Source organism: Pagrus major, chromosome 1, assembly GCF_040436345.1.
Source record: "Pagrus major chromosome 1, Pma_NU_1.0".
NCBI lineage: Eukaryota > Metazoa > Chordata > Actinopteri > Spariformes > Sparidae > Pagrus > Pagrus major.
This window is the reverse complement of record NC_133215.1, coordinates 17,802,060-17,828,597: the sequence shown is the minus strand read 5'-3', so window position 1 is coordinate 17,828,597 and position 26,538 is coordinate 17,802,060. Positions and strand designations below refer to the sequence as shown.

Genomic DNA, 26,538 nt, shown 5'->3' with positions numbered 1-26,538 from the left:
TCATACTGAAGCAAAACAGCCATTTTTCCATAATCAAATACACAAAATTCCAGATCCAAGAGTCAGACAAGATTTAGTCTTTTTAAGTGTCAGTTATTCCAATTATTTATTTCCAAAATTCTACTTTTCGATACTTTATCGATACTGATAGATACTAACAACTGTAACAATAGTCCAGTATTTTACAGAAATACTATGATTATTGTATGAAATATGACCACAATTTTTAAGGTCAATCAGCTGGCGACAATGGTGTAGCGCTCCAGTATTTTCACATCAACTCAGTGAGCTGAGGATTTATTCTGACCAAACCACAGTTGATTGTTGAAAGACACCATGACTGTGTTGGTGAGTTTTATTTAGTTTGTGTCGAGTATGAATAAAGTTACACTGAGTTAACAAGGGAATTAAGCTCCTCTTAATTCTGTAAATGAAACCTGAGAATTTCAGGTGTACGGTTAAATCTTTCTGCTTAGTGTGGAAAATCATTCAAGAATATTTCCTTTATTTTGGGAGTTTATTTTGTTTAAATTTAGCTTGTGAAATGTAGCAATGCATTGCAGCCAGCAACTTTTGCATTTATATAATTTTAGTATCGATATTCATACTAAGGAATCCACAACAAATGAGCAGCTTGCGAGTATCGGGATATCGATACTGCAGTATCCATCCGCCAATCCCTACTTCATAAAAATGCCAATATAGGCAAATGCATTACATGGTAACATCTAAAAGTATTTATTTTCTAGAATAATAAATAAGATCATGAGAATAGGCATACTTACTTAATAACATCAAAAAACCTGCAAGGTTCCCTCAATGCTTCAAATCAAATTTGACCTGACTTTGACAGAAGTCCCCAAAAATATGATTGTAAAAGAAACAAAAACCTGAACACATACTTGTATAGTAATATGTCATTTATGCATTCCAAAGTGAAGTACTGTTTCATAATTCAGCAGTAAAAAAATACAAAAAGGTAGTTCAAACAGAGCTGGAGCACAGTATCCACAACTGTTGGACCGCTTAAATGTATCCATTAACTCACTAAATAAATCAAAAGGCCTTCAAGAGCATTACAGTTTGGCAGGTAAGAGAAGTCACTGAGGGTTTGTGATGCTATAAACAAGCTAGAGCATCTAAACGTACCAAAGTTTATAGAGTTTAGGTGGCGGTTTATCTGTGAATTGTTTTGTTCCCATTTTTTTACCATTTGCTGCAACAGTCAAGGATATTCAAAAAGTTTAGCTGCAAATTTGCACATTGGTATTTACAAAATACAACCGGTTAAGTAAAACTGGTGAGCTTGAAATAAACATATATTGTGACACACAGGAGGAGGAAGAGGTCAGGACACGTGCAGTAGGATTTTTCCCAGGGAATTTAATAAGCAACAATCATAACCAGATTAAAACGTTTGTAAAATGTCCATCCTGTTTTTTTTTCTTAAAAATGGCTCCACAAAAGAAGCAAAGAGCAACAAACACAAAGGAAAAAAATAACATGTTTTTTTGAGTAAGACCTACATACAATGAGCTTCAAATCATGACTATAAGGTATTTAAAACCTTCTAGGATGTCAGTGGTGTGTGTGTTTGCGTGTGTGTGTACATGTGTGTTTTAAGAAAGGTCCATAATGTGTCCAGGAAAGCTTTAGAGTCACAGGAGCGGTGTGCGGAGGGTTGGGAAGGTATACGGAAGAGTCTGGCCCATTTCTCTACAGTCTTGACTTCGACTTCACCTTCACCACTTTCCTTTTTACCTGAAAGACAACAAAGTTTGAACTCAGGTGAAAAGAGCAAAGACGGGTTCGAGCTGACGCTCTTCACAGTGACCATCCTAACAGAATGACGACCTAACACTGATGCAATCATCTGTGGCTTGTTGCTTCAAGAATGGGACTGTTTGTTAAAGATGAATGAAAAGTAACCTTGACAGAAACTTTCAACTTAAGATTGTGTCTTTTCAGCAAAAGATTTCCTAAAATGTAGACGACTGTTGCAGACGACGGCAGAAATGAAGATACAGAAGCTTAAGGAAACATAAACAGGCCTGTAACTACAACCCTTATTCCAAGAAAGTTGGCCAAAATATATAAAGCAAATCAAACTGAATCTGATAGTTTGCTATTCTTTTTTGAGTTTATGTTTATGTTTATTACTCTGCCAAGGCAGTTATTTGTTTTGTCCCTTTGTTGGTTGGATTGTCAGCAGAATTACACAAAAACTACTGAATAGATTTCCAGGAAACTTGGATGGAGGATGGGTCCCAGCCCGGAATAGACCCCATTAACTTGCGGATGGTGCAGATCTGGATAAAGGATAATGGATCTGTTCATCGTCTATTTCTCATCTCAGCTCTTTTCAGAAGCATATTTTAGTGAACTGTTTAGATGTAATACGATATTGTTTGTTACGAGCTAGCTGCCTTACTGTTTCCAGTTTCAAAATGGACTTCTAGCCAAAACTAAACTCCACCCGACTCGCAGTACGTCATCCATCAGCGGGAGTGGTCACTGTCCAGTGTGGCGCAGTGGATTCTGGTTGTTGTAGGTTTTCTACTGTTTGTGCGAAAGAAAACAACACTGGCCTTATTCTCCATTTTCTCTGGCACCAATTTCAAAAATGTTTCTGTCTTTCTGCTGCATAGACATCCCAGTTTATGCAAAGGCCATCTTTCCTGCTGTGAAATACTTCCTTAAGTAGCTGGTATCTATGAGTGAACCTTGTGGCTGGATAAGCGGTGTTTACAGACATCCTGGACTAAACCAACTCACTGCCAAACAGCCTGACTTGTCTCCACTGATGGGGTCTCCCTGCCTTCCAGGAGGAACTCCCTCTGGGCTGGACTCCAGCTCTATCTCAGTATCACCCTCGCTGCCCAGGATGAGGGCACCTGTCCCTACAGCTCTCCCTGTCTCCTCTCCAGACTCCCACTTTTTCACCTTTTCATTCTCCCTGCTCACAAATAGCCACCTGAAGAAGAATTGACATGTAAAGGATCTCTGTGGAATCTAAGGATAAGAGGATGTTCATAAGCCATCAGTTTAAGAAGCACACTACAGTTAAAAGCACCACTTGTCAATTTATTTTTTTCCCCTCATTGTTCCTTTTCAATATCTACGATAAACTGAGTTACCAAAGTGACCTTCTGTGACACCATTTCTTAGCTTCTCTCTCACCTCTGTAAGTCAATCTGTCTCTTTGTCCCTTCATCATTCTGCTGTTGTTTTGACATCTTGCTGTTCACTGACTCTGCCGATGGGTTGGAGTTGGGGTCAGCTGCTCTCTTCCTGCCTCTGCCGGCTCCACCACCCGTTGGTGCTGCTACTCCCTCTTTTTCAGCTGCCGCAGGAGCAGCAGCAGCTGATTTGGGCGGACGACCACGTCGTTTGACAGGCGATGCTTCTGTCTCGGCGTCAGGGGTCGCGTTCTGACTCGGCTCATCCTGAGAATGACAGGAAAGCTTAGTCAAGATAACTCTCCTAACACTGCAGTATGTGCAGATCCAGCTGGCGTCTAGCTGAGCTTACCTTCTTGACCTCTTCATTTTTGATGACCGGGTTCTCGTTGTTTTCCTGCGCTCGACTCTCTGATGACTCAGTGGCAGCATTGCTGTTACTACAAGAAACGTTCAACAATCACTCAGTTGAAGAAAGCGTTATTTCTTGCTGTTGCTGGTGTGTGTGTGTGTGCGCATGTGCGTGTATACCTGTTCTTGTTGATGGTCGAGGAACTCAGCGGGGACGAGTTGGTGCTGGTGTTACTGGCCGTGTCTGACGCTGTGGTGGTCTTGGTGAAGATCCTCCTCCCTGGTACTGTCAGAGGCTTGTTCACAGCTGCCAACACTGGCGCTGGTTTAGGCTGCAGAAAGAAACATGGCGGAGTTGGAGGGTGTAGTTATTAAACTGTTAATTATATTGCGTGTAAAAATAATCATTGAGTAGGCTTGAAAATATTACGAAATTCTCTCTGCCTCCACTCATTAAACTATCCATGTCACAATTTGAAGCAGTGTTAACCTTTAATGTGGGTTGCTCAGTAACTGAGAGCAATATTAAGTGGTTTACAGAGCTGCATTTACCTTTCCAGTGAGCAGCATTTGTCTCATCTCTGTCGACAGATACTCTTTGTCATTTTTGAATTCCTGCAGAAAGAAATCACAACAGAAAAACGTTGATGAGAATAACCTGCCAAACCACGAAGGTTGTGAGCTTGGCGTACTTCTCACAAGTGTTTGCCCACATTTTTCTACCATCATTCTTAACAAATGTTAGAAATGTTCAATGTTCTGAGGCTCCTTTCTTTATCCAAGAGTAGAGTAAGGGTTGTTGCCCGTGTTTGTTTTGAAATCATTTTCATGTTCCACAAAGATAAAGACATTATTTACATGCATGTGTATGTTTGTGTGTGTATTGCCTTGTCCTGTATGAGGAAGAACTTGGTGGCTAGGACAGGGTCTTTCGGAGAATCCAGGTGACAGGCGGTGCTCTTGTTGGCGATGACGAAGAGGGCAACGTCACAGACAATATACAGCTTCTGTAACCACAACAACAGGTGATACACACTGTTAGATAACGATGATAATGATGTTTGACCAGCATTCTGGTTCTGAGTGATGTATACGGCACGTTTCAAGCACTTTCAAGGTAGGTAAACAAATATATTTCCAGACTCTAAAATGCTTTATCATCACATCTAAATTGCTACTAAATGAAGTTTGCAGAATTCCTTTACAAGCACAGAAGACAATGTATATTTTTTGTTCGTTTTGTTGGTAGATGGAACACCAGATTATGTTAAAAAAAAGTTATTCAAGCATATTCCTAATGTTGAAATTATGATATTTAAAATTATACTGTCATGTTTTACAGCCATACTTTATCAACAACATCATCATCATCATCTCTGTTACAATTCTCTTTGTTAGTTTTCCCCTTTATTTCTAAGCACAGGCCCAATAAATGTGCTGTACATCTTTGGTAATTGAAATGAAAAGACGGCCATCTTCCTCGACCAGTTGAGTTGGGTTTGAATCAATTTGTCAATGTCACATCTGTTCCCCAACTGTAACAATTTTATGAATTATAATACATTATGGACAGCAGCTTGTTTTCCTAAAGAGCTGTTAACTTTACAGTTACTCCTCAATCTCCATGGGTGGGTAGACAGACAGACAGACAGACAGACAGACAGACAGACAGAGGTCTCCAGACGACATGATCTACTTTGAAATCTTCATTCAAAGGACACTGAAACTTCAAAGTCCACAAGTTTGTGTGTGTCTGGCTGTGCTCTTATTGCTTAACTACTCCTCCAACTGTCTGTTTGCCGCATTGAGTAAGCATGTGTGTGTACGTGTGTGTATACCTCATTGGCCTTTGCATCTTCAGGACACTGTGCATCCTTGGTCTGTTTGATGTTCTCCACCATCTTTCTAAGAAAGGCATGACTGTTGTTCTCATTCTTGGTCATCAGCACCTCCAGCATGAACCACAGGCACCTACACACACACACAAACACAAGCACAATAAACATATGTAGGTATAATTACAATGGCTATATTACAAAGGTATATGTCACTGCTTTGGAATATTTTTAAAACAACATATTTTCATATAATATAACATATTCACAAAACCAAAACAGAGTATATCAACACTTACTCTTTGATGTCTTTGAGCTGTTCATATTCATGTGGTTTTGTGAAGTCTGGGTCGTGGGCCAGCAGGTGGATCATATAGGGAACGACGTACTCAGGAAGGAGGGAGACAAGTTTTTCTGGAAAAAGAGAGTAGAGAGAGAAGTTTTTACGTTTGGCTGAGGTGGATAAATTGGTGCATTGATGAAAATAAAATGCGATAACCTAAAATTATCAAAGACAAACTTGCCTTTTTTTAAATTTATTTTTAGATTTTTATAAATTAATAAATTAAAATGTATCTTTTTTGTTCTTGATGGTGTTGCTGTTTGTTTTTTTCTCACTTTGTTCAACACTAGTTTCTCCTGCTTGTTTTGTGCTGTGTCATGTGTCTGTCTGGTAACTTAAAAACAAAAGCAATGAGATGACAAAGTGCCATGAAAACAGACTTAGCATAGCAAACCAATCATAACAGATATGAAATGTGTGACAAAAACATCCAGTGAAGAGACAACAAACTTGCAGAAGATGAAAACTTCTGAGCGATGAGGACGTGTAATCTTCCTCAATTTAATACATGCAACAAACTTAAATGCCATTTTCCAATCATGCCACCACTTAATGGAAATTTACTGGATATTTATATTTGAATATGAATATTTGCATCACAGTAGTGGATGGAAACAGATATTCATTCACATTTTCTTTTGCAGATTCTTTCTTTTGGAAATTCTGTAAAAAAGTTGTGCTAAATTTATTTACTTGGTTTTGTGATGTTTCAGAATCAAACCAGCTGTCTAATAACACACACAAAACTTTAGAGCTGCGTTCTGCAAAATCACTACAGCAGCCGTGTGTAATAGTGGAAACCTCCACAGGTGGCGCACTGACCCTGAGCGAGTGGGTTTTGTTTGATGTACTCTCTGCGGACGGAGATGTTTTTGAGGAGGCACTGTCGGGCGTGGGCGCGGCGCTCCTTCACTGGGTCCTTGGCACACAGGGCGAAGACAGCCAGGTACTCGAGGGGCAGCATCAGTTTGACGAGAGCCAAGTGCAACTTCTGAGCAAAGATCTGACGAACCTGGTAGCACTCATCCTGCACGTAGGAAGCAATGTTTCCTTTTATTCATGTAACACACTGCGAATGAACTTTCCCACAAAATTGCTTCACAACAGGCTTTTTTCGCAGCAGACATTTTGACTCGACATAGAAGGAAGAGGACAAGAGTTATTTATAACATGACTGATGGCTCCAATTTGTCAGTGAGCCGGGATGCATAACAACAGGACCCAGAAGCAGCTAAATGGAATTATGCCATCATTCATTTTATCATGTTCGCCTGTGCTTCTCAGACTGTGACATGTCAAAATGTCCTCCGTTAAAGAGGCTTGTAAAACAGTGAAGTAAAGGTGAGACTGACATTGATAACGAGGCCGCAGAGCTGGAACTGTTCAGGTGTGATGATGTCATGGTAACAGGGCTCCTGGGCCAACTTCATAATGGCTCCACCTGCGGCCAGCCTCAGACGAGACATGTCAGACTTACTGCAAGGAGAAAGAAGGAACAAAAAGGGAGCAGAAGGATGGGTAAGATGAAAAAATTAATTAACTGAAAATGGCAGATTTTTTCCCCTCAGTGTGCACATGAATCTGTAATAAATGATTCATCAGTTTAAACCAATGTTAAAAACAGCTTGTTTTTTAACTCTTACTGAATTAATGACAAATTGTCACACTAGATCTCACCCCTCTAACAGCTCTACTAAGACAGCTTTAACACTGGTTTACCTGATCTTCTTCTGCTCTGTGAGGTCTCCCTCACTGACCAGCATTGCTGACAGCAGCCGCAGGGTGGAGTTTGCTGACTTGGATTGGTTGTTCTTCATTCCTAGTAACCAACGCACAAGCAGCTTGATGGCCTGTACCTGTGGGAACAAGAAGAGCATGAATAATAGGCAACGAGTGGACAGCACCCAGACCCCACACACTAAACAGAGTTCACTGGCAGAGTCTTTTCAGAGAGGCAGGGAATATCCAGGTATATACGGTAAAATAAATGCTTTAGTAAAAACTGATTAAATATAGCATACTATATTCAGACATCCAAATAATATACTGAGCCCACTGGAAGATCTTTCCTTTGTTGTGAGTTTATGCCTATAGTCCACTGTTGTTATCTACAGATATGGCAAAAGCTTTTCTCAACAGTGCAGTAAGGTGACCAAATGTTCTAAATGCTTACCCGTTATCAAATAAAACGTTTTTTCATTACTTTTTTTGCATTGTTATTTAATTTAGCTATTTAAAAAGCAAAAATTGAAATCAAAATTGTTTTAACTTATGCAATGGTACAGATTAACAAATAAATCGGAAATAAAAATTACCAGTAGGTTATGGTAGCCTAGTCGGTATTCTGCATATATTTGGCCAAGTATTTCCTTATGTTCGGCTTCAGCTTAGGCCAAGAATTTTCATTTTGGTGCATCCCTACTTCTTACCTTAGCTAGAACCTCAGGTGACACTTCCTCATCGGTGGTCCACAGCTTGCCATTCTTGTTCCCCACCGACTAGAGACACAAAAGGTCCATCACAGTCACATTCTCACTCTTTTCTTTGCAAATATGCACACATTAGCGACTTGATTTAACCAATTCTCAGTTTATCCAAGACTGGGTGTATTTTTTAGGAGTTAAAAAGATGCTCTTTTCATTGTTGTGAAAATACAAAAAACGTTGTAATTGAGACAGAGCGCAATTAAGTCCCACCCACAGGGGAAACAATTAATCGCTCTACACTGACTTTGTATTGTGTGAAGGTGCCGAACTGAAATCAACAATTGGGGATGTAACTCTCATGAAGCGTGTAAATGTGCCCTGATTATTATTAGATAAGTAGTGATTAGAGTTGGTAGTTTAGCAAGACAAACTGGAGAGGTTGAAGCTAACTAAGCTGTGCAAAGTCTGGTTTCGATCTTTGTTTGGTTAAATGATGACCTTAATGGTGATTCAATCAAACAGATTTAAATATCAAAGTATTTCACTTCTGGCCATTCAATAGGATCCTTGAAAATAAGGCAAGCAAAAGGGAGACTGATCAATATTGAGTTTGTCAATAAACCTTCTTGCTCTCTGGTCGACATCGGGTGCTAAAATAATCCTTTAACATGCTGAAATCTAACGATTTTAGCTTGCTACGGGAATTCTGTTTGTATTTCAGCCTTTGGTTGCATAGTGTGGCTCCAATTACTGTTTTCCCCTCCGGTGAGCATGGTTTTCAGAGCATGATGTTATGTTCTGTCTTTATTATATGTGCAACTGTCTGTTTTAGTTCATCGTTTTATCTCTACTCACTCGGTCATTCATGAGCAGGTCCTTGACAATGAAGTTAGCCACAATGGACTTCATCGGTGACGCAAACTGATCTGGAGCCAGCATGGAGATGTGGCCCAGAGACACGAGGGGAGTGATGAGCTGCTCTGGTACGTCTGCATTCAGACTACGTGACAGAGGCTGCGGGTGAAGGGGAAAAAACAGCGTGAGTGCACTTGAGCAAAGAAATGTCAAAAGATGAAATATGGAGGAAAAACAGGGGGACAAGAAAATGATTTACAATGTATGTTAAGATAAATAAAATCAGACTTTTTGAAATCCTGAAATTCACTAAGTTATGAAATTAACCCCTACCTCAAAAATCTGAGCCAGCTGCACTTCCTTGTTGTTGAAGATGGCATGGATACAGTGAACAGCCTGCTTGGCCTGGTGAGGTGTTCCCCGTTTGGCTTTCTGATGCAGGATGGGAATCAGAGTCCTGATGGACACACAAGAACAGACATCAGGACGAGTTGCACAAAGAAGATTATGCAAATGCATAAATGTAAATGCAAATGTCCTTCGTCTGGAGTTAGTTAGCTTAATTTATTATCCTTTCAGAAATTCTTTTTGTGTCCGTGGCAATTGTTAAACAAAAACAATCACAACATTACAACAATTGCAATTGAAAAACAGACATTTAAGATGAGACTGCTGTCAAATACAATGTCCATTGTTTGAATTCATCTCTTTCACTTAAAAGTATGATATCATTTCTGTCTTACGATCTTATTTGTTGTAGCTCTGTCTCGATTTTCTGCCCTGTGTTCCTGAATATCTGGATGGCTGCCTCAGCCACTTTTTCATCCTCCATCTTCAAACACTGAAGCAGAGACTCGTAGGTTTCTGCTGAGTGGAACGCTGTGGGGTGGGTGAATGACAGGACCTAAAAGGAGTCAAACAGAGTGAATGTATTTTCTTTCCAACATTCATCTGTTCAATTATCATAGTACCTAGGCACATTATGTAATCACAAATAGATTATTTGGGGCATTCGGGGTCTCCATTTATTACAGGATGCTTGCATGTTACATACCTTGAGTAGCTCCAGCCCAGAGCGGATGGCTGTATCAGGGGTAACACCCTCCTCATCGTCGTCAGCTGTGCCCTCAATGGACTTGTTAAGCAGCTTCACCAGAGCACTAAAAGACAAACATGACATATTATAATCATGCTTGTGTTTAACTAATCTAAACCCATGTGTGTTACAAGACAAAAAGGGCATTTCTAGATATCTTAGGACATTAAATCAAGTACTGAACATTATAGAAACTGTCACACTGTCTAACTTCAGCACTAGAAGTCATTCAGCACAAGCTTTTCCTCACTCATGGTGATTTTCCATAAAGCAGAAAGGGTTAAACCTGCTCCTCATCTGAGGCCTGCAGGTACACCTCACCACCACCAGGTGTCTCAGTGAATGAGAAAAGCCTGTTTATGGTATTACACAATGACACTGTCACTGAGATAGTAGAACACAGGCTGCTGCTCTGTCTTATGACTGCCTCTTTGTGTATTGTACAAAAAAACACTTTTATCTAATAGAACAGGATTTACACTACTTTCAGTTTGAATCAACATTTACTCTTATCCATTTGGGTGGTATCAGAGTTTTGACGAGAACATGTGATAACATTTGTAGTCTGTTGAACACGTCAGGATGTTTTCTGACCTGATGGCCTCAGAGTCGATGTGGACGGGGGCGATGCGCTCGAGCAGGAATTTAACCATCTCCAGGAACGGGTTGGTGGGCTGTTTGGGAAACGTCAACTTCCGAGTGATCTCCCTCTTCACACAGTACAAACAGGACACCATTAATATCAACATTCACAGATTTGTGTTTATATGTCCTCATACACATTTACTCCAAGGTTTGCATTGAAAGAAAATTCATTTCCAACAAGTTTGATCATCAATTAATAGTTTCAGTCATTTTTCAGGCAAAAACACCAAACTTTCCCTGTTTCCGACTTCTTAAATGTGAGGATTTGCTGCTTTGCTTTACTTTGTTGACATTTTATAGACTAAATGATTAAGCATAAAAAAACGATCAGCAGGATAATCACTAATAAAAATAGTCATTAGTTGCAGCTCTATTTCTGATGCAATATTTGTTGCAGGGAACAAAGTTACCTCATTTTTTAAGTCGCTCCTCGAAAATATTGATAAAATGAACCATTTTCAGTAACTTTGTTTTTGTGGCCAATGTGTTAGCAATATTAACACTATTGTGTGGGGGTGTATTTAAGAAACAGGTCAGTTTGCCTAAGTACGCATGTTAAAAGGACAAGTGTTCAGTGTCCTCTCACCACACAGATCTCAGCCTGTTTACAGGAGCAGGTCGGGCTGATGAGCATCTCCAGCTGGACTCTGAGCTTCTCGTCCTCTCCGAGAACCTGGTTGAACTTCTTCATGAAGTCCTGGGCTTTACCGGCGTCTGGCAGATTCTCTGTAAACACAAAGAAGAGCTAGGATTAGAGGAATTAACCTTAAACACTTTGAGGAAATGACTGAGCGTGTGGGTTGGATAAAAACATATTTGTGTGGTTTCCAACTTACTGGCAATACTCATCAGCTTCCCAAACATGGCTGTGTTGTTGGCCTCGGACTACAAGGGGAAAAAGAGAGAAACATGTCATAATTATGTAGGGACATTAGCATCAGAAGACACGGAGGAGATGGTTTGTTTTGTAGTACTGTAGCGTGTGTGTGCCAACTCACCACCGGCAGCTTGTGGAGGTCCAGTAGCTCTTTGACGAGGCCTCTGAGCATGTTCTGGCACTTCCACATCTCATTCAGGGCCCTGAAAACATACATCAATCATACAAAGAGAGAGAAAAAACAGGTGAACGGACAGGTGGCAAAAAAAGGATGATAAATATACTGTCCTTGTGAGATGTACTCTTTGACCTGTTAGTGTTTTTAAGAAAGTGCATTTGTAAGCAAACATACAGGTCAGTGTCCGTGTGTACAATCACAATGAAGTCAATAAGGTTGGCAGGTTTACTAACTTGACAGCATTTGTGTCCAGGCACGCGTACAGGTAGTACAGACACTTCATTTTCTCCTCTGTGTCAAGACTGTGAGGGACCATGTACTGAGCGAAGATCTTCTCTACTAACAACCTGTAGAGAGGAGAGGAGAGTTAATGTGAATTATAAGAAAACAGAATCAACACGAAATTTCAGTGTACTAATAAAATTGACTGAATCTATTTGCAGAAATTCTATTTAGACTGAAGACCTGTGTTGTCATAACAAGTAGGGATAAACCAATTATTGGCCTGGCCAGTTATCGGAGAAGATATTCAGCATATTTCCGATTATCTTTTTGGGTTTTTTTTTGTCACATTGCAGATAAAATAAATCATTTTAAAAATGTTCTACTTTGGCTCTGATGCAGCATTCTTTCTCTGGCTTTAGTCACAACTCTGAGGTCTCACTCAATGTCCCACCCACAACACTGTGAAATCTGATTGGTTACAGTCACAAGTAGCCTATCAACACCTAAATCTGCAAAGTAATAAGTTCCTAAAGTTAAGTTCAAGGCCACCAGACTCCTTCGAAAAACAAACAAACAAAAGGTTTACCACATAGATAATGAGAGTGCTGGTGAACCGCTGCCCCGATCGGTTAGTTTGTTTATGTTGTTGTGTGACTTTGGTGTTTTAACATGTTAAGTTTGAAATGTACAAATAAATAAATTGACAAAAGACCAGCATGTTGTGATGGTCTAAAACGTCCAAAGCAGCTGTGTTGTTCTTTTCAACATTGATCTATTTATTTGTTTATTTATTTATTTCTATTTATGCTCACTTGTCGTCGATGCTGTTCTGATAGTAGATGTGAAGCAGTTTGTCCTTGATCCAGCTGATCTTCTGGGCAGACTCCTTCCCGGCCTCATGGTGCAGACAGTATTTTTTATAAAGCTGAGCCAAGCCCATCATGGCCTCCTTACGCACACGCCACTACAGGAGGAGGAAAAACAGATCAGGGAGGATAGATTTAAATGAGGATGCAGGAAGGATGAAGAATGCAACCAGGTAATTGCGATGCTCCATATACGTGTGTGTACTGGTCTCACCCTCTTGTCTAAGGTCCTTTCCCGTACGAAGCCCAAGAGCTGATCGTTGACCAAGTTGAGGTCTTTCTTCCCGGCGTTGATGATGGTGACAATGACATCATGACGGATGGCTTCCTCTGGGTCATGGGAACGCACCTTCAGATACTCTGAGTGGATAATAAGGAGAAAGACGTTTAACGCACATTTCTGTTAAGAGGACCATGTGAAAGAAAGGACTGAATTAGAGGGGAGTGAAAAAGACACGGTGAGGCAGAAAAACTAAAACACAAGCAAGTGTGCACCTGTCAGGTCTCTGGCCAGGTCTGGGTGGTTCATGAGGCAGTGGCTGGCAAACTTTACACACTCTAGCCTGACTGGAACGTGGATGTCATTGAACCTGAAGAAAAACATAATGAAATAGTGTGAATAATGCATCATATTTGGAAAAAATCAAGTGAGCGAGCAGGTGACTGATGGAGGAAATACAAAGTGTCGGAGTTCAACTATGCAATTGTCTGACTAGGAAGTCTACTGTTCATTTGCACTATCTTTTTGAATATGCCCTCTTCCTGTACTGTCAAACCAGACAGCTGTCCGACCATTCACCTTGACTGAGCCTTCCATTAACCAATTATCTTATAATTGACAGTATGCAAACATTGTTTCACTGGGCTGCTTTCACTTCCTATTTTCATTTCAGTGCCGCATAGATATGCCTCCATTATTTTTATTGACAATTTTATAATTTATACTCTAAAAGAGGTCTCTAAAATTAGAAAATCATCTCCAGACTTTTACAACCACCAGTCTCAAGACAGCACAGGGGAAAATTCCTACTGTGGCTTCATGAATTAACCGACTCTTGAAAAATGTGGTATTTTCACAGAAATCAATTCAATTGTCTATTCTTTAAAAATGCATCATACTCACTTTTCAATTAATTAGTCTCTCTTGATTAAACTGGATAAGCTTAAAGCATCAATTTGTGTTTGTGCATCGTGTGCATGTAACTCACCGTCCTAAGAAGCACTGCCACAGTGGTCTGTTCTGTGAGGCCAGCTCTGAGTCTTTGGCCCCAAACAACTTAGCTAGCAGCCGTACAACAGCTAGACGCTCCTCGCCATCATTGCTCTGCACACACAAAAACAAACACGTGGAAAATGCAAGTTGAATTTTTTAGGCTCTTTTCAACAAATACGAATTGTACTCCAGTTAGACAAACTCTGGTTTGACACATTACGAAAATTATATTTGTCAGAACAGAAACAGAAAAACATTAACATCCAAACTAATTCATATTTGTCTAATACATTTATAAACAGTCTGTGGTACGTACAGATGTAGCAGCAGTATGAGAGCTACCCACTCTGCCTGCTCAGCAGAGGCGTCCTTTAATGTGGTTGTAGTGTTGCAACCCAAGAAACCATCAGTACATGAAGGTTAAGTTGACTAACGACTTAAAATTGCCCGGAGGTGTGAATGTGAGCGTGAATGATGGTCGTCTCTATACGTCCACCCTGTGATTGACTGGCACTTTAAAATCTGGTTCTCTGCCCTTAAATATTGTCCTACAAATGATTCAACAGTGACGATGTGTAAAGAGGTAGTGTCAAATTCACGTTGTGAATCAAGTTAGTGATTTAACTTCTTTGAGCAGGACATCAAGACAAAGTAGTCTCCTGTACACTGGTGAGATATACTGTATTTTAGGGGTGACTGAGTGTAATTTGTTCACCTTAAGTTTGAATTCCAGCTGTGGCATGACAGAGGTAAGCAGCATGGGGTCGATGGCAAACAGTTCCTGGATGAGATCAAAGACGTGCTCTGACAGGTCGCTGACTGATGACTTTCCCATCACTAAAACCTGATTGAAGAACTGATGGAGATAAAAACTTCATTAAACAAGACGTACTGGAGAAACAAACAGCATTTTATGTTGACAAACTGAGGACGGAAGAGAGAAAAACAATGGCTAGACATGGAGGCTGCTAGACATGTAGGCTGCTACTCACGTTTGCGATGCATGTCTCTATGGTCTGGACGGTCCTCTTCAGCAGCGTCTTGGCAAGATCATACGCCTGCTTGTTCAGGTTCTGGTTGAAGAAAAGTTAAACACTGATCAGTTAGTTTAAGTGACAATGAACATTTTATTTAAACATTCACAGGGACACAGAACTTCAGTCTTTTGGTCAATGTCCAATATGACGGGAGTTAGGAGTGGTTAAGAAATATGTACAGCCCACTGTTGTCATTATTTAAAGAAGAAAAAACATCAGAATAACCGTCTCAAAGTCGTGAGCCTCAGCATACCAGTTCAGTTGCAGTTTACACCCAAGTCTCATCGGTCATATATTATACATGCAGTTAAGACTTTAAGGAGGAATTTAATAAAGGTATTAACTGATTTATTGGCCAAAATGGAGGTTATCACTATGTTGACATGGATATTAGCATATGAAGTTTTGAGTTATGGCCAAAATTGTGTTTTTAGAAGTCACAGTAACCTTTGACCACCAAAATCTAATCAGTTCCTCCTCGAGGTCCAAGCGGACGTTTGTGCTAAATTTGAAGAAATTCCCTCAAGACGTCCCTGCAATGCATGCGTTCACAAAAATGGGACAGACAAAACGAACAGAAAACCAGAAAACATAATGCCTCAGGCCTTGGCTCTCGCCAGCGTGGATGCATCAAAAGAAGCTATTCATTAAAGTTTAGAGTTATAAGGGTTCTCTTGTGGTTAGGGCGGCTCAAAATAGGTTTCCATTATTAGAAAGCAAAGAGGAAAATAAGAAGAAACTTCAAAGACGCTGCTGTTTTTTTGCTAGGGTCTCACAAAGTAATCAAATAATCAAGTGTTTGTGTTGTAAATCTGATCTAGAGTTTTTCAACTATCAACTTGAAATTAAAAGACAAATAAAACCAAATGACACATAATACATATGAATGTGTTTGTGTGTTTCCCACCTTGTGTGCAGGGATGAGGTTGATGAGGATCGTATCCAGCAGTTCCTGTGTTACTCCATCGCCCTCCATGATGATGGAACTCATCAGGTCCATCATGTGCATCTGCACCTTCTGGTTATGGCTGTTACTGTGGAGAGACAAAAAGAGAGACAGGGACATGTTGATCAAGTGTCACCTGATGGAACAAGGTCAAGCCAACTTTATAAATAGTACTGTTTCAGTATGTAGATAAAACAATATGAGAACATGACACAGCAGAGGTTAAACAGTGGCCTTACTTGATAACAGAGAAGAGCGTTTTGAAAAGCTGGATGAAGATCTCGTTACAGTCCTCCAGTTCAAAGCAAATATTGTAAGACTTCACCCATGCCAGGTTCTACGGAAACAAAGAAATGTTACTCCTTCATCAGCAGCTTGTTTGACTGTCCCTCGAACCAAAATGTTTAGCTTTAGCTCCTCACCTCCAGCAGGTAGAAGTATCTGTTGAACTGAGGGCTCTTGGTGTCTTCCAGTCCCTTTAACTGTCTGGTGATGAACAGGAAGATGTCCTGCAGACAAGAAGGGAAAACATTTGAGCATGTGATTGAGTACAATGTTTCAAGGTTAGCATTAGTGAGTGCTCAAAAAATAAAATCTGTTTCCTGACAAGCTCTCAAACCAGCAGATTTTACCAGAGTGGGTACTGGCAAAGTATAATTGTGATGGTTTGAAATGTCCGATGATAACCATTTTCTTCAGGTTACTGCTGAGCTAATTGATAAGGGATTTCATGCAACTGTCCATGGTCAGTTCCTAACCTTGAGTTTGTCGTGGGAGGTGTAGGGGGCCTCGGGAGCATAGATCCTGAAGATGTCAGCCAGACAGCAGGCCACCAGTAACCGTACGTCTTTATTGGGGTTCCTGAGGAAGAACTCTGATGCGAGGTGGAGTGCCAGGGCAAGATACTGCTGCTTCTCCTCTTCGGAGTCTTGATCCATGTCCATGTAGGTTTTCACCACCATCTGTGAAACAGTGCGACGAGGGAGGTGAGATAGGAACATCTTGGGCAAGCCAAAATTTAAAAATACTGGAGAGATTTGAATGCTTGACAGCTTTGCATTAAGACAATACAGCATGCATCATAGCTTCAGTTTAATGGAGTGAAACATTAGTGGGGAGCTGCTGTGGCGGGGGGTTTGGACAGGAGTTCAACAGTTTTTAATGTGTGGCCGGTGCTCCTGCAGTGCAAAATGACCCTGAGACAGAATCCAATGATGCTACAGTTTCCCACAGGATTTTGTGAGACTACTTGGTGCACCTCAGACCCACTAGGTGGTCCGGGGGTATGCTTTCCCCAGAAGAGAATTTTGCACATTTTAGAGTTAGATGCATCAATCTGGTGGACTTTGAGAGAAAAATAACCCTAACCCATAAACAACATGACCATAAATGAGAAATTGTGGAAACTATAAAATGTAGAAAATAATCAAATATAATACTAAGCTTGGGCTCTGCTACCAGGTGATTAGTCCAGTCCTCACAATTTATTCTACTACACAGATCTGGCTATACAATGTTAACATAAACCTATAAGCTATAGTCAACAGTCAAGCGTCGACTGTGAAGTGAAAGATGCCTTGCTGAAGCAATGGCGAGAAATTAGAGATCTTCGGCGCTCTTATGAGAGGTGAAAAAACATTTTTAGGTCAATATGAGACTATGGTGCAGCAAATTAGACTACGGCAGGCCGCCAGAGACTCGTCAATTAATGGGAAACACTGATGCTAGCTGTCATTAATTGTAGCTGCCGGTTTCTGTTTGATTATTTTATGTGTGTGTGTGTGTGTTGCTCTGTGGTTCACTTGCCCACAACCCTGTGTGTTACAGACAGCAAGCACACAAGATCAGATCTAGTTTGAAGTGATTTTAGTGTAGTGGCCTCAACAGACTCACAAGTCACATGACGCCCACTTATTAAGAAACAAAATCATTATAATATAAACAGATGAATTCATTTTTCTGGGCATCAAAAACACTATTATTCCTATTCACAAAATTTGACCCATAGGCTCCAATAACAATTTTAAACTCTTGAACAAATCCATCATCCTTAACAGGACACAATTAGTTGTTTATGACGTCATGTACCAAGAGCAAACGAGGAATTTATTTTTGGTACGAACTGTAAACACTCGCATTCAGAGTAGCTTAAGCAATTATCCACAGCACTTTATAATCTGCATCAGTACCAAGTCACTTGGCCTGTCAGAGCTTGTCTGCTAAAAACGACTGCATCCAGTTTTATGTGAAAGCATTGTATAGAGCAGAGACACTGAAAAATGCAGTCTCAAAACAGAACCAAGGCTTAGAGCGACCCAGATGGGCTATCGGGGATACTGGGAGAATTCTTAGTGGCCTGGCAGGCTGATTGGGCTGGAGTGTCAGGCCAGTGTTAAAAATGTTACATTAAAAATGGATAATTCAGAAAGAAAAACACAAGGCAGCTACAGTCCCTCAGAACTGTACACCACTACCCCTGCCTGCTTTAAATCTGATAGTCTGTCAACACATGCGATTAGTCGTCCGCACATGCACATCACCAAAACATTCAGTGCGTGGAGTGCAAGTGGCTGCAATGTGGCAAAGACATGGACAGCACAGAAGAGAGAGAAAAAGTAGAGCTGAGAGGGAGTGCCTTAAAATGAGGAAAGCCCGAGAAAAATGCCACAAAATTCTGTGAAATTACAGATATCTTCACAAGCCAAGGTGGTGGAAATAATCAAGATGGAAATAATCAGAAATATATAGACCTGTATTAGGCGAATATCGCAATATTTGGCAATATTTCCGGTTTAAAGCGGGAGACTTTCTATAAGGCAGAAGTATCCCCAGTTACTCAGAGATACCAGAGCTTCATAGTGATAAACATAAGTCCAGTCAGAGCTCTGTGAAAACACCAGCTGTAAAACAATCACTCCATAACAATAATACATTAATATTTATTCCTGTTGCCTTGATTATGGAAGTGCAGTTAACCAACTCTTGAAACTGAACACTTGACTCTTTTCAACTTTTTTGGATGTAGGCAACTATGAGTAAGAGACATGTTCAAATCAAATCAATTGTATTTATATAGCCCAAAATCACAATCACATTGCCTCAATGGGCTTTAATTTTAATGGCATAAACAGTAAACATAAAAAAAATAATTCAACAATATGCTTACAGTATGCGTGGTCTGTTGTAAATGGAGTACATGTTGAGATGGGCCTGAACTGACATGAGACCGTTGGCCTGAATTTACATCCCAGTCCACTTTGGATAAAAGCCAAATGAGGCTAAAGCAATGTAGAGCTTGAGATCTTAGCCAAACTACTCAAGTGTGCGACAACCCCGTATCACCAAGAGTTACTGAATTCAATCCCGACAATGCAGAATATTCGAATACTTTTTAAAGTATTTTTAGGTACAATGTGAGGTAAGAAACACATAACCATTACTCAGAGTGTGCTGTGACTTTCTGAGCGCTAAATCACTAAAATATAAAGGCTTTTAATGGCGTATTGTAGATCCTAAATACATGTATTTGTGTTGACCCTTTGTCCATTTGGATTAAATCATAGCAAAGGTTAAAATGACAAAAATTATCACCAATACACTACATCATATTTAAGCTTTTTCCTCAGGCAAGAGGTTGTACGCACACTAGTCTTATCAAACATCTCAGTTCTTACGGATAGGCACTAGGACGCCACGCTTTAAACTACCACTTCCTCTACGGGAGTGAGGACTGAGTGTGTGTATACGAGAGTGAGGCGAAGCAGAGCAGCGGAGCTCACTAAACAGCCAGGCAGCCAGCGGGGGTGGGGGATGGGCCAACAGCTCCAGCAGACTGCAGAGCACCACACTCACTCCTACACACACGTACACACACATACACTCTATCCAACCCTCGTCCCTTCCAAGCTGAAACAGTCACAACCCAGCCGGTGAAGGCTCTCCACACAGACGAGTGTGTGGGCCTGCTGGGCTGCGAGTATGTGGCGTCTGCACCCTAAATTTCTAGTTTATTTCCAAAGTATTTCAGCTCAGTCTGACAAACAGTCGATGCAAAGAGAAATTAACCTCTACCGTGATAATCGAGTTGTTTTAGTAATTTTTTCAAGAACAAATGTAAAGAATTTGCTGGCTTCCAGCTTCTTCAATGTAAGGCCTAGCTGCTTTTCTCATCATTTATGATAGTCAATGAAGAGTCTTTGGGGTTATGGACTGACTATTGGGCAAAAAAGCAAACTGAAGACGACATCACTTAGGGCTTTGGGAAATTCTCATGAGCATTGATCTATTAAAATTTTATAACCTGACCAATTAAAAGATTAATCAAGAAAATATTGGCAAAATAAAAGTTACTTTTAGCCCTATTTGTAAATGCCTGCTGATACAAAATATATTGTGCTGCTTCTGCTGAATGTTCAACTGAAAACCAGCCACAGTTTAACCCTGTAATTCATGCAAGCAGCTCTGATAACATCTAATAAACTGTTAACCAACAACCATTTCCTTTCCCAGGGAAGAGTCATAAACCCAACGTTTTACCCCTCATCCTTCATTACAATCAGACAGGTTAGCCAGGGTTTTGAACCCTTGGGCTACGTTAAAACAAACATGAAAAGAAAAAAAAAATAGCATGACAGTGGCTCTAGCATGATGAGGTACAACATTGTCACAAAATACTTAACTATCGTCTTGCCAAGGTATTTATTAAGTTATTAAATGCAAAATGAACCCAACGGCCTGTCTACTTCCGAGGTGAACTACAAGATATCGCTAGTGTGCATGCTATCTGACTGCTGCGCTGTTCCCCTTCCGAGTCGCTTCCTACTTTCGTTTTGCCAACATAACATTAATAATGATGTAGACTGACTCACAGTCTACTCAGAAAGAAGGCTGTGAGTAAAAGCCTGCCATTGGCTGAATATTTCAGTCGGAGTTCTCCACCTCTTCCGCTATCTGCGTGTTAACATTTTCAAAATCCCTGTCTCTACCAAGCCCCCTGTCACAGCTCTGGGCTTTGAAGCCAATTTGGCATAGCGGCAAAACCATGTTATTCTACATACATCACGTAATGCACAGGAGTCCAAAAGGACACGTGAAATGACTTGTTTCACCACTAGAATTTGATCCATTTGGTAAATCTATAAGAGCCTCACGATTAAATCAATATAACAAGCTCGAAGAGGGCTAAACCAGAAGTTAGCTGCTCAGCCGAAGAGCCGAAGAGTAGATGGGTCCCACACACTCAGCTGTAGTACCCAACAACGAATCACCATAAACAAATCGGGCAATTAGCAGGTTTTGACTTGGGCTGACTTCCCTGGAGAAGTCCCTACAGTGGCCAGTGAGGATGCATACATCATCAAATGTTATTGCAAAATTTGTCCTTAAAGCAAATGCATTCCCGCCACATTCATTCAAAAAATTGGGTTGGGTTATTATAAATCCACCCAGTACATTAAGTGAGTTTAATTGTGATTAATCACAAGATGAAATACCCGTTTTACATGTTTCCACTCGTTAATACCTAGCTAACACAGACTCAGCTTGTTTCTGCTCCAGCATATATGTAAAAGGTTTAAATGATGAAAGCAAACATCAAACCAGAGTTTAAAACGACAACATATGTCCCAGACAAAACAACAGGTCCAGATAACAACTCCTACTAAATAAAGGCAAACTAGGATCCAGGCCCACATAATAACATGCAGGCCAGGGTGAGATGCTTAATGTAAAGTCAGACCATTTTTAACAGACCGTGTTAACATGCAGTGTTAAATTAAACTCTAGGTTGGTGCTATATGGACTCAGAAATGAAACTCTGTAATGTCACATCTGCAACAAGGTTTTGACCACAGACATTAACCCAAACTATTGCAAGACTTATGATAGTGGCTGACTGTACATGAGAATGACTGAATAACTGAGACATTAACCATATAAAATAAGCTGTCTACTGGCTAATTGCCCTGCTGGCAGCGCGACACAAATCTTAAATCTCTTCCACCAAACGACTGGCTAGATTACTGCACATGCAATTAGTGGGAGCCTTTCCAACTCTTAGCAGTGTACAGCAGGTTAAATGCATCCATAAACATTTGTCTTTCACAGTCAGTAACATGCCATTCAGCACATTTGTACATCTTGCCAAGGGGTGTGTTTTACGGTCACGATGCTACTCCATAAACAGTCCTAGGATGTCAGGAAACCATTTCAATGTTAGTGTAGTAAACAATCTAATGTGATTAAGAAGAGTCACAGGATGCATGTAAACAAAGATGCCAACATTGAAACTGCCATTGGTTGAAGTATGGGGGAGGGCTGATATCAGGATGCAGTGTGAGAAGGTTGAATACCCATGTTTTAAGCAGCTATAATCAATAGTTTCATATCGAATGTATCAAATATGATAATTATCTCCTGATTCTGCAACTCCCCTCAGCTTTACAAAGCTTTATAGAGACATTCAACTCATTGTTTAGTTGTGCGGTCAACAACTTAACTGTTTTGGTTCACTCTCACAGCTCTGTTTTTGGCTGTAGCGAGCAGCTGTTTTAGTGGAAAAGCTCTAAAAACTCACTGTACACTACCTGCTTAGCAGCAGCAAATGTAGACAGACACAATGAGCAACTAGCTGGTGAACATACTGGAGAATGTAGCACCTTAAGAGCCAGATATTTCCCTCAGAGTTGATAGAGACCAAACCAGAGCTAAAATAGAGTGAATGGTGACCTTACATTTGCCAGGTGACCAGAAAGATGACTCATGTGAATAATAATGTTGCTCCGAAACGGCTGGATAGACTGTATCCAGAAGATGCTGTATTGGATTGAGATCTGGTGACTGTGGAGGCCATTTGAGTACAGTGAAAGGGATGTACATGATCAGCAACAACACTCAGGTAGGCCCCAAAGTGAGCCAAGAAAATTTCTCCCACACCACCAGCCTGAACCATTTATACAAGGCGGGGTGGATCCATGCTTTCGTGTTGATTACACCAAATTCTGAGCATGCAACGTTTTTCCAAGCTTCAAATGTCCATTTTCTGGTGAGCCTGTGCCAATTGTGTGTCCTGTTTAATCGCTGACAGGAGTGGCACCTGGTTTGGTCTGCTGCCTGAGCCCATCTGTTTCATGTTTCGACGTGTTTTACGTCCAGAGAAGCTCCTCTGCATATCTCAGCTCTAGCGAGTGATTATTTGAGTAACTGTCGCTTTTCTATCAGCTTGAACCAGTATGGTACATAATTCGCCCTTAGACTTATGTTATCAACGAAGCATTTTCACCCAGAGAACTGCCAATGGAGATAGCTGTCCCTGAAAATCCCAAGAGATTGGTAGTTTATGAAATACTAAAACCAGCCTGTCTAACACCAACAAGCATGCCACATTTAAAGTCACATTTCTTTCCCATTTGGATGCCTGGTTCGAACTTCAGCTGATTATCTTGATCATATCTACATGCCTATTTACACTGAGTCTTTGCAATGTGATTGGATGATTAGACATCTGCGTTAAGAAGCAGTTGAATAGATGTACTTAATAAAGTGGCCAGTGAGCTATCATAATATATATATATATATATATATATATATATATATATATATATATATATATATATATAGCAGCATGACAGTTACTTTTAAAAATGGACTAAATACAAACATGACTCACAGGTTTGTTTCCTTGTAGTAAAAATAGCTTTGGTGTGCAATGTTTGCTTTCCTTGTGTTCACATTTTGGGATCATCCCATTTTTCAAACCTTCAGGGGATGATAAGATGAAGTGCTGCGAAAGTTGGAGACTTAAATACTTCTGAACAGCAGTATCTCACGTGTCACATCACACTCAAGTCTAATAACATCCTGAAACTCTTGAAGTGATGACATGCTTGTGAGTGTTGTTTACGGACCGAGAGATCTCAACAACAAGGCAGAGGATTGGGGGAAAACAGTCTACATGAGAGGAAATGCCTCTTATGTCTTCATATACAGTAGTTCACAAAGTTAGGAGGGCTTTGGCGTTGTGCCAGGGGCTGGAGAGTGATCAATGAGGTCAAGAGTGGCAGAAAATGGTATCTTGACAGCAAGAAACCCCATCAACATACCTTTAACCGTTTGACCACCTCATCGTTGGTGATTTTGTCCGTGATCTCCTTCACTCCGGGAGGATAAATGATCTTTCCGTCCCCCGCCGGTTTCTGCTGTTGCGGGAACTCCATGCTTGTTGATGTATGGTCCACACGGTCTTCTACTGGCCTCTATGGGTCAGAAAACAAAAGTTCAACACAACCATGCTACCGCACTTACCAAAACCTCGTTTTAACCATCATTCTCATTTGCCTATCATCAATTTTGCCCGCTAAAATTGTTAACGCCGCACCTGTACATTTACCGATATTCTGATCCACAAAACTTTCAGGACAGAAAGCCAACATTAAACCAGTATTGTATATATTATTAGCTCGCATGCTAAAACACCTCAGCTAAACATCAGCTCCATATTTTCCGTAAATCTCTCATCAAACATCGTACAGCTGCAGAAACAAGCTCAAACGCTCTTTCGATGAGATTGTAGCTGCTTGAACCGCTGAGTCGCTTGAAAACCACTTTAAAACAAACACGAGAGCAGCCGGTGAACGTCTACTGTCATACAGGTTATCAAATTAGCTAGCTAGCTAGTTGCAGTGCAAACATCATTGGCTAGCGGCTAGCTTTTTGCGGGAAGGAAGTAGCAGCGAGCGGCTGCTACACGTTAGCCGTCCTGGCTAACTGGTTAGCCTACTTTTGCTAGCCTAGGCCGCAAACTATTCAGGTACCCATCACATCTCCAGCTACAGACAATCACAGAGGAAGTGAAGTATCCTATCATCTGTGCCTAAATTAGCCATGCTCGTGGTCAGTTCCTGTGCTTTACAACAAATGCAACTACTTTATGAAGTTTAAAAACGAAGCTAATTTACTTGTTACTGTCTTTTTTCAACTTCAACGCATCGCTCCGTACTGCCGCTAGTTCACAGGCGAAGAAGGGCTGCTACCGTCGCCCTGAGCCCTCCTCTCTCAACACCAACTTGCCCCCACGGAGGATTTACAACACCCCAACAAATGCAAAATGAATCTGTTTTCAAACACACAACTACGACTAAAACCGCGGGATATTTGCCAAGCGTCTCCTCGTTAGTATTTACCTCTCAAGTGGGCCGTTTTAATTCATTAGTCTGACACAGGTTGGGTTTAGTTTTCGGCACAAAGCTCTCTGTCCGTTCAGTCAGTGCTGTCTGTGTGAAGGCTGGGTGCAGAGCGCCCCCGTCGGTCTCGCAGGAGTACTGCAGCGCCAAATACATGGCGGGAGTGAGAAACAAACAGCTCGTACAGTCCAGTCACACTCTGTCCTCCACCAACATCTGGGTTTGTCTGACAAAGATTTAAAATAACGGCCATAGGTGTCATTTTGTTGTTGTTTTTAAAAATGTAATCACTATCTTTGTCTATAAATTAACATGGGTGAATAACATATGTGGATAAATCTACTGCTACTACTACATATTTAGCATTATTATCATAATTGTAGTGGTTCAATGGTTTAAAAGGCTAAAGTGAAGTCTGTCAACACTTATTTCTGCTTTCAATATGTTTATTGATATTTCTATTTCATCTTGCTACTATTACTACTACTGCTGCTGAATCCCACACATTCACTGTCTAGTGAACTGTGAGAGTAGTGGTCAGCTAGTAATTAAAAATTGAAAAGAATATCCGACCTCACACATTTCAAGAAAGCTATTTGTTTTTGTCATAACTTTTTTAATCGTGTCAGTACCACGTGACTTTGTAGGCATACATAGGTTAATTTAGTTATGTGCGTTTGTGATGAAAGCTGACCTGTAATGGGGACGAAGTTTGCACATTCAGAATTACATACATTCAATTTAAAATCCCAAGACTGTTCCTGTGAATATCTTTGCTAAGGATCAGGAAGCTCTGTACTAATCTAGCAATTTAATATCTATATTAAATATTATTACATAAATATTCCTGGTAATTGTTTCCAGTACAAATTTAAGTTACTTAAACCTTACTTGAGTGTTTCCATGTTATGCTACTTTATACCTTTAATCAACTACTTTTCAGATGGAGATATTTCACTCAGCTACTAGTTTCTTCACAGATTACGATTTTACACACAACACGATCAATTTATAAAATGTGTCTAGCAAGCCTGGGCCTTTTAATACCTAACAACATAGGTTGTCATTATTAAATTGCTTCTTTTACTTTAAAAACACTCAACGGGAACCATGTGGAGGGCCATGCTTTTATTTTGAAGTCATCGCGTTGGTTTCCGGTGTTACCTCTTTGGCGGACCGAGTTGGACCGGTGGAGATCTCCGCGCTGTTTCCACCACTTGGAGTGCTGTCACTGATCACAACCTTCAGTTGTTCGACTTTGGTTAGTCTACTCGACTCTACAGCAGC

The 26,538-nt window shown here is 40.5% G+C and overlaps 1 protein-coding gene across 4 annotated transcripts; it reads right to left on the bottom strand.

The window, feature by feature from the left end:
• Positions 1-1,363: 1,363 nt before the first annotated feature.
• pds5a (PDS5 cohesin associated factor A) lies at positions 1,364-26,508 on the bottom strand. Of its 4 annotated transcripts, none has more exons than XM_073467277.1 (33): positions 25,252-25,353; positions 24,172-24,324; positions 16,831-17,034; positions 16,495-16,581; positions 16,312-16,409; positions 16,034-16,160; positions 15,082-15,162; positions 14,805-14,945; positions 14,085-14,200; positions 13,372-13,466; positions 13,091-13,236; positions 12,823-12,974; positions 12,019-12,132; positions 11,729-11,810; positions 11,567-11,615; positions 11,317-11,456; positions 10,680-10,795; positions 10,044-10,149; positions 9,733-9,893; positions 9,323-9,446; positions 8,990-9,148; positions 8,138-8,206; positions 7,428-7,564; positions 7,061-7,184; positions 6,531-6,735; positions 5,665-5,779; positions 5,369-5,501; positions 4,418-4,537; positions 4,083-4,145; positions 3,711-3,862; positions 3,532-3,619; positions 3,181-3,446; positions 1,364-1,761 (listed from the first exon to the last, which is right to left on the bottom strand). In XM_073467277.1, exons 2-33 carry the CDS (start codon positions 24,283-24,285, stop codon positions 1,758-1,760), a joined length of 3,888 nt encoding a protein of 1,295 aa, XP_073323378.1. In that variant the 5' UTR covers positions 24,286-24,324; positions 25,252-25,353; the 3' UTR covers positions 1,364-1,757. The 4 variants fall into 4 exon arrangements, with proteins under 4 accessions (XP_073323378.1, XP_073323385.1, XP_073323400.1 ...); XM_073467284.1 differs by lacking the exon at positions 25,252-25,353 and adding an exon at positions 24,447-24,753; XM_073467299.1 differs by lacking the exon at positions 25,252-25,353 and adding an exon at positions 26,416-26,508 and having other exon boundaries at positions 1,673-1,761.
• Between the last annotated feature and the right edge of the window lie 30 nt (positions 26,509-26,538).